This window comes from Eriocheir sinensis, chromosome 32 (genome assembly GCF_024679095.1).
Source record: "Eriocheir sinensis breed Jianghai 21 chromosome 32, ASM2467909v1, whole genome shotgun sequence".
Lineage (NCBI taxonomy): Eukaryota > Metazoa > Arthropoda > Malacostraca > Decapoda > Varunidae > Eriocheir > Eriocheir sinensis.
Genome location: NC_066540.1, coordinates 8,332,806 through 8,341,321, shown reverse-complemented (window position 1 = coordinate 8,341,321; position 8,516 = coordinate 8,332,806). Strand labels below are relative to the sequence as shown.

Genomic DNA, 8,516 nt, shown 5'->3' with positions numbered 1-8,516 from the left:
CCCTCCTTCCCCCGTCAAATGTTTCTTTCCTTAGGCCGGGAATTCCCCTTCACCACCTGTCTCCATTATTTCACTAATAGTCGCCTGGCATTCTCTCTCTCTCTCTCTCTCTCTCTCTCTCTCTCTCTCTCTCTCTCTCTCTCTCTCTCTCTCTCTCTCTCTCTCTCTCTCTCTCTCTCTCTCTCTCTCTCTCTCTCTCTCTCTCTCTCTCTCTCTCTCTCTCTCTCTCTCTCTCTCTCTCTCTCTCTCTCAGATTTAAATAAGATAAATATCAAGGAAAATCGAGCCAGACAGTCGCGAGTAAATAAGAAAGTAAATAAAGGAGAGGAAAAAATGATGTGACAAGAGGTGGCAGAATGGCAGTAAAGATGTGCCGAGGAGAAGGACGAAAGGAAGAGACGAAGGAGAAGAAGGAGAAAAAGCAAAAGCGGAAGAGAAAAAAAAGAAGAAAATGGAGATGACCGAAGTATCATAGTAGTAGTTATTGTTAATGGAGAGAGAGAGAGAGAGAGAGAGAGAGAGAGAGAGAGAGGAAAAAAAGTTAGTAGGTAGTTTGCCCGGATGTTTAGACACGTGGCTAAAGTTACGTAACAGCTGGCACTCTGCGTCCCACACACACACACACACACACACACACACACACACTTGGCATATACACACCCACACCCACGCTTGCCATACACACACACGCCCACGCATGGCTCCCACGTAACACACACACACACACACACGCCTCCCTTCAATTCCAGTAACTCTCTAATTTATTATCCTCGCGCCCTCACAACTTCCTGAGGCGCCGCTGGTCCGCCTGGATATTAGTAATTAACTATTTACTGCCTTATATCTTGGGATGGGAGTAATTGCCCTATTGGCCAATTATGACATTAAGTAATCTGTGGCGTGCTAATGGGCGCCGTAATTTCGAGGTTCCATCAAGCTAATCGGAACGCCGCGCACCTGACAACAACACCTTGACAATTCCTGGGAGCTAGTGGGCCTGTCTTGGGGGGAAGGGACGGGGGGCTCTCTCTTCAAGGTGGGGGTGGGGACAGGAAGAGAAAAATGTGTATGGGTGGGTTGTGGGTGCGTGAGTGTGTTGCCTTCGTTTGCCTTGGTGTTTTCTTTGTTTGTTTGTTACAGGAATGGCAGGGAATAGGAGAGGAGGGAGAAAAGAATGTTACAAATGCTTTATCATCCCTGCCTTTTTTCTTACTCCACCCTTCCCTCGTAAATGTTGAATAGGTATTTGATCATTCTAGGGTTGAAGCCTTTTTCCGTCCTTTTCATTGCTTTTGGTTGATCTGTCGCTGAGATGAGACTCGTATTTGTACAGTCAGCGATGAATAACAACAACGTGTATGACTTTTCTGACAGTGCTCTCTCTCTCTGTTTCTCTCTCTCTCTCTCTCTCTCTCTCTCTCTCTCTCTCTCTCTCTCTCTCTCTCTCTCTCTCTCTCTCTCTCTCTCTCTCTCTCTCTCTCTCTCTCTCTCTCTCTCTCTCTCTCTCTCTCCCCCTAATTGTTCAGTAGCCATTATCTGGACAGGCTCGTCACTCCTAAGCGTTCATTCTAATACGTGAATTAAATTTCCTTAACAGAATAAATCTCCACTGACCCATTGCCTCGATTTGCTTCTTTGCACATAAAAAAAAAAACTGAAGAAAACAGCTTTCCTATATTTAGAGTGCAGAGCCTGATATCGTTCTCTTCTTCTCCATCAGTTCGCCATAAATTACTTTGAGTAGTTTTGGGGTATAATGAACGCCACACACGGTACTCAGGGCAGACAAAGGTAATGGTTAAGCTCCTACAATAGTGTCTTCATTAACTGCTAGACGTCAAATGATGGAGATGGTTTTACAGCTGCAAAGTCAGATATACACAAGCATTAACTTAAAAGATCAAGGTGAATAATAGCGTCTTGACAGCAAACACAGACTCATATGACCGGCAGTTTGACATATGGAGCAGTTTCCTAGTTTATGGTAACTGAAAGAAGAAATATGGCTACGCTCCTGACAGCAAACACACAGTTGGAAGTACAGGAAGTGTGGAGTGGTGATTAAGCGTGTGGCAAATTAATAATGTTGCCAAGCAGTTCTGTTTGGGATACACGTGACTCCTATTTGCCCAAGCCTTTAGTATGTTGGTTTTGTGTGTGCTGATTAATTGAGGAGTCACCGCGAGTCTGCAAATGGTGTTTTGATAGCTTTTTTTTCCTACACACACACACACACACACACACACACACACACACACACACACACACACACACATACCACGATCCCCCCACAATACTTACCTCCCTACCTACCTTCCTGCCTGACCCCAACTTCTCCGCCCTACAGATGCTGGGAAAGAGGGATTCCGAGCAGGAGAAGGAGGCTCTGGAGTGGATCTTCACCATCCTGGGAGAGCCCGTTCCTCAGGGAGAGTTCGAGAACATCCTGCAGGACGGCACGGTGAGTCTGGAGTCCTGTTTGTTTGTTTGTTTGTATGGGGGGGAGGAGGGGGATTCTAGGGGGATTGTGTGTGTTTGTTGGGGGTTTGTGTTTGTGTGGGGGCATGGTTGTGTTTGTGTGAATGTGAAGGGTTATACGTGTGTGTGTGTGTGAGGGGGGGTTGTGTTTGGAGGTGACACACACACACACACACACACACACTCTCTCTCTCTCTCTCTCTCTCTCTCTCTCTCTCTCTCTCTCTCTCTCTCTCTCTCTCTCTCTCTCTCTCTCTCTCTCTCGTATCACTGCTGACGGAGGAACTTTGGGGAAGAATCTTGGCTTCTGGACGTTGCTGTAAACACCGCGTCCTAAACATGTCTAATTAACCCATCTTCCTCCTCCTCCTCCTCCTCCTCCTCCTCCAGTTCCTGCGTCTCCCCCGTAATTAAGTGAAAAAAATGGCCTCGTTGTAATAATAATAATGATGGCAAAGTCGTTAAGCCAAGAAATTCAGGGAGAAAATTGGGTGATTAGCGAGGAAGACATGGCTCTTGGCGGGAGGAGGAGGAGGAGGAGGATTAGGAGGAGGAGGGTAGTGTGTCGCGTAGGAAAAGGAAGGAAGGGATGGGAAAAGTGGAAGGAAAAGCAGGTGCTGTGTGTGTGTGTGTGTGTGTGTGTGTGTGTGTGTGTGTGTGTGTGTGTGTGTGTATCTACCTGCGTTTATCTATAGGTTTCCGTGTCTGTCAGTGTCTGTATATCTATTCATTGTCTGTCTGTCTGTCTGTCTATTTATATTTAAGTGTCTTGTCTATCTGTCATCTTTCTATCTATCTAAAAGTCTGTCATCCTGTCTGTCTATTTATGTCTTGTCTGTCTTCTCGTCTGTATCTATGTGTCGTATGTTTGTGTGTCTGTCTGTCTGCCATTTGTATGTAAGTGTCGTGTCTGTTTGTCTGTCTATATTTCTGTCTGTCTACCTTTGTCTCCTAACCACCACTACCGTCTTAGCTTTCCTGTCTGTCTGTCACCACCACCGCCTGTCAGTCTGGTTATATCTTACCCTGTCTAACTATCAATCACCTCCACTGTCTTACCTTTCACCATAATGTCCATCCGTCTATCTGTATGCCCGTCCATCCATCAGTGTCCATCCGTCTCTCTGTCTGTCTCTCGGTCTCCATCCCTGTCTGTCCGTCCATCAGTGTCCGTCCGTCTGTCTTTCTCGGTCTCCATCTGTCTGTCCGTCCGTCAGAGTGTCCGTCCGTCTGTCTTTCTCGGTCTCCATTTCTGTCTGTCCGTCCATCAGAGTGTCCGTCCGTCTGTCTGTCTCGGTCTCCATCTCTGTCTGTCCGTCCATCAGAGTGTCCGTCCGTCTGTCTTTCTCGGTCGCCATCTGTCTGTCCGTCCGTCTGTCTGTCTCGGTCTTCATCTCTGTCTGTCCGTCCATCAGAGTGTCCGTCCGTCTGTCTTTCTCGGTCGCCATCTGTCTGTCTCGGTCTCCACCTCTGTCTGTCCATCAAAGTGTCCTTCGTCTGTCTGAATGTCTCTCGGTCATCATCTATCTTTCCGTCCGTCTTCATGTCTTTCGTTTTCCATCTCTATCAGTCCGTCTGTCTGTCTGTCTTTTCGTGTACCGGCCATCACCTCTGTCTACCTTTCCCCGCAGGTGCTGTGTCGCCTGATTAACAAGTTGTCCCCCGGCGCGGTGCCCAAGATCAACACCTCCGGCAGCCAGTTCAAGATGATGGAGAACATTAACAAGTGAGTGGAGGCGGATGGCTTTTGTTCTTATCACTCTCTCTTTTGAACTTTTATCTCTCTTTTTCGAACACACACATGCACACACACTCTCTCTCTCTCTCTCTCTCTCTCTCTCTCTCTCTCTCTCTCTCTCTCTCTCTCTCTCTCTCTCTCTCTCTCTCTCTCTCTCTCTCTCTCTCTCTCCATTCCTTTCTCATTCCCTTATTCTCTCGTCTATTGTTTTCTCTATTTGTCTCATTTCGTTTCCTCTCATTGATGAAGAGAAAAAAAGGGAAGTGAAAGAGAAAGCAAAGGAGGAATAGAAAAAAACGGAAAGTAGGGGAAAGGAAGAAAGACAAGATGAGGAAAAGAAATAGAAAGTAAAAAAATGACGAGGCGGGGAGGAATAAAAAAGGAAGATAAAGAGGAGGGAGAAGAATAAGAGAGTAGGAAAAAACTAAGAAGAGAAGGAAAGAATAGAGAAATAAAAGTTTAAGGGAGAAGAAGACGAAAACAATAAAAATGAAAGATAAAGAAAAAAGAAGAGGAAAAGTAAAATTTGTCGTCGGTATTCATTTCAATAACAATAGAATGTAACACTGCCATCACACACACACACAAAACATACCTTCCTTCCCTCCCTCCCTCCCTCCCTCTCCCTGGCCTTCCTCTGACCCGCTCCTCGTCTCCCGCAGCTTCTTGAGCGCCATCAAGGCCTACGGCGTGCCCATCCAGGACGTGTTCCAGACTGCCGACCTGTACGAGAAGAAGCAGGTGTCCCAGGTGTCCACCACGCTCTTCGCCCTGGGCCGCGCCGTGAGTACTCCTCCTCCCCCGTGTGTTGATGCTTGCCTCCGTGTGTGCTGGCGCCCCGCATCTGTCCTTCCGGCCACGTGTTGCCTACTCTCGTCCCTATAAGTACTACTGGTACTTCTGCTGTTGCTGCTGCTAATAATAATAATAATGATAATAATAATAATAATAAATAATAATTAATAATAATAATAATAATAATAATAATAATAATAATAATAATACCACTGTTCTTAATACTACTACTACCACTGCTGCTACTACTACTACTACTACTGCTACTACTACTACTACTCTTACTACTACTGCTACTACTACTACTACTACTACTACTGATAATAATAATAATAATGTTATTGCTGCTGCTATGGCTACTACCATTATCATCAGTCAAATAGTATTGCTACCACTCCGTCAGGCACACCAAAGATTGGCTTTGATCATTGTAGAGTCTTATTGTTACGTTCATGCCTTCACGCCGTCATCCACTGTGCCCCACACAGGCTCAATCTACCACCTCCGTCCTCTTTGCTTCTCACACACGAACCAATGTATATCTGCCTGCCTCTCACCCTCTCCCTTCCCCCACAGACGTACATGCACCCCGAGTGGCCCGGCCCCTGGCTGGGTCCCCGCCCATCCGAGGAGAACAAGCGCGAATTCACAGAGGAGCAGCTGGCGGCCTCCAAGACAGTCATCGGCCTCCAGGCTGGCTCCAACAAGGGCGCCACCCAGGCCGGGGACACCACTGGTGCCCAGAGGCGGGTGATCGTGGGGAAGTAATGCCTCCAACTCCCCCGTCGCCCCCTCCCCCGCCAGCCCCAGCATCTCTTCCTTCTCCTCTTCCTCTCCACTATCCCTCCGCCTCCCCAACGATATCCTTCCCCGTCCACTCCTTATCTTCCTCTTTTATGTCCTGCCTCGTCGGCAACGTTTTCTTTCTTGTCCTCTTCCTCATTATCCTTCATTATTCGCCTTCCCCTCTGCCTCTTTCCCCATATTATTCCTCCTCCTCCCCCTCCTCCTCCTCCTCCTTCATGATGCCCATTACTCTTCACCAAATGGATTATCGCCGCCAACTCTGGGCCTCCATCTTGCTCTCTTCGCCTCCGCCACCGCCGCCGCCACTTAACGCTGATTGCTAAGTGACCTTCCTGTCTCAGCTGAGCGCCGTGACGTCAGGTTATTAATGCGTCTCGTTCGTGGTGTGTACTGCACTTTAGCTCATTGTGATGTGTAGCACTTGTAGCTCATGATTTTGTTTTCTACATTAGCTTTTTCATAATTTCTACAATGTTCAGACTTCATACTGCACGTAAATTCTTCTTCGGCCCGCAACACAGCCGCGGCCAAGTAGTCGTGTGTTGTGTTGTGTTGTGCTGGCCTGGCGGGCGTTAGGGTTAGCAGGTCCCCAATTACCTTTGGTCCATCAGAACGAATTAAAAAAGCTACGAAAATCTTTGAGTTCTTTCATTACTCAATTTGTGTGTAGATCCTAACCAGTGTTGAAAGTGTGAGTGGAGAGTGTACCAGTGTGGAAAGTGTGAGTGGAGAGTGTACCAGTGTGGATAGTGTGAGTGGAGAGTGTACCAGTGTGGATAGTGTGAGTGGAGAGTGTACCAGTGTGGAAAGTGTAACGGGCTTGTCGGGGGGCGTTTAAAGGGTGTTGATTAAGACGTCAGCTTCCTTAAGGCGAATTATATTCGTAGCCTTTATGTACAAGAAGCGACGGAGCGAGAGCGACTGTCGTTGTGTGTCAGTCGGACTCTCGTGAAGGAGTGGCGAGTTACAGGTTGGAAAATAATTGTTACAATTGGTCACGTATGTCAAGGTGACCTCCACGCACCATCGGAGTGCGAAGTATACAAAACTGAGACGGTAAACACTGACGGACGACATTCCTCTAAGGTGGCGTGATCTATCTGTCGTGGGTTTTTCCATTGGCAATTGTATGCCTAATTCGTGGTGATATTAAATAATAATAATACATTGATATCCTACTATAACACTGCTCGGTCACCTACCAGTGATCGCGACCTCGCGATATACAAAAATCTAAATAGCAGTCTAGTTACCATGAACATACATAGCGGGAGTTTGTCAAGCAGACTGCCTATGATACAATTACATTAAAACACTGGCTATGTAAGAACAGATGTGGAGTTATAATATAAATAGTGAGAGGGAAACCACAACGTGTGTGACATGAAACATAAGAAACCTCTCAAAAGATAAATATAAGGACACATGTATAGGAAGCTATCAACTGGCATAGTTACAGACAATGAAACGTTGATCTAGCTCCTAAAAAAAAAATACAGTATTGAAACACAGCACAATGTTAAGTATAGGAGCAGCCAGGTTTCTGTCCCCTGACTTGTCTGAGAAAAGGAAAAACTACCTTGCCAGTGGCCTCCCGGCATCCAGTCGCCGTGTCTGCACAAAAGTGTGAGTGGAGAGTGTACCAGTGTGGAAAGTGTGAGTGGAGAGTGTACCAGTGTGGAAAGTGTGAGTGGAGAGTGTACCAGTGTGGAAAGTGTGAGTGGAGAGTGTACCAGTGTGGAAAGTGTGAGTGGAGAGTGTACCAGTGTGGATAGTGTGAGTGGAGAGTGTACCAGTGTGGAAAGTGTGAGTGGAGAGTGTACCAGTGTGGATAGTGTGAGTGGAGAGTGTACCAGTGTGGAAAGTGTGAGTGGAGAGTGTACCAGTGTGGAAAGTGTGAGTGGAGAGTGTACCAGTGTGGAAAATGTGAGTGGAGAGTGTACCAGTGTGGATAGTGTGAGTGGAGAGCGTAACGGTTAGCGCCAACTTTGCTCTACTTCACACTGTAACGTTGCTTGCTAGTATCCATTATGTGAGAATATTGTTGTTCATGCTACGAGCGGGGAGTGTGAAGGTTAGCCATCTCCTCCTGTAGTACACTAAAATGATTGCAGGATGTCGCCCACGATCGCTATTTCACATTTTGATAGGGATAATTAGTTGTTTTTGGAAGGTATTTAGGTAGGTCTAATCCATCAGTAACCTTAAATCCACCCAAAGAAACATGGGGACGGGGTAAAGGATGGGCAGGGAGATATCATGTAGCGTGAAGGAAGTAGTAAGTAATGAGGCTAAACCATAGCTGGGCGTTATCGCGATAAGTTATCGCGATACTTTATCGCTGATAACAAAATCTGGTTATCGGCCATCCGCTACTTATTTAAATATATATCGGTATCTTCGTTACTTTTGTAACCAAACTGGCGATAATCGCTACTTTTTTCCGACTCTGAAAAAAAACGTTGTCTCCTCCCTACACGTGGCCCGGGCGCCCGGTGTTGTATGAAATATCTTCGGTGAAGATATTTCATACTTTGATCATCACCATTAAAACACTAGGTTATTTTTTTTTTATGTAAGACTCAAAAATCAATATATCAAAAAGAAAAATCATTTAACTTTGCCCCCCAAAATTATTATTCACTGCCTCAAATTTGATATTCCATATTCGTTTGTGAGCATGCCATGGTATTGAAGG

The 8,516-nt window shown here is 46.3% G+C and overlaps 1 protein-coding gene across 1 annotated transcript in view; it reads left to right on the top strand.

Annotated features, from left to right (window-relative positions):
• Positions 1–6,455, top strand: part of LOC127006103 (muscle-specific protein 20-like) — a 61,799-nt gene extending 55,344 nt beyond the window's left edge. The window contains exons 2-5 of the mRNA XM_050875609.1: positions 2,348–2,461; positions 4,110–4,204; positions 4,879–4,999; positions 5,588–6,455. Coding sequence (XP_050731566.1) covers positions 2,348–2,461; positions 4,110–4,204; positions 4,879–4,999; positions 5,588–5,779 — 522 coding nt within the window. The 3' untranslated portion in view covers positions 5,780–6,455. The remainder of the gene's footprint in view (positions 1–2,347; positions 2,462–4,109; positions 4,205–4,878; positions 5,000–5,587) is intronic.
• Positions 6,456–8,516: the final 2,061 nt, after the last annotated feature.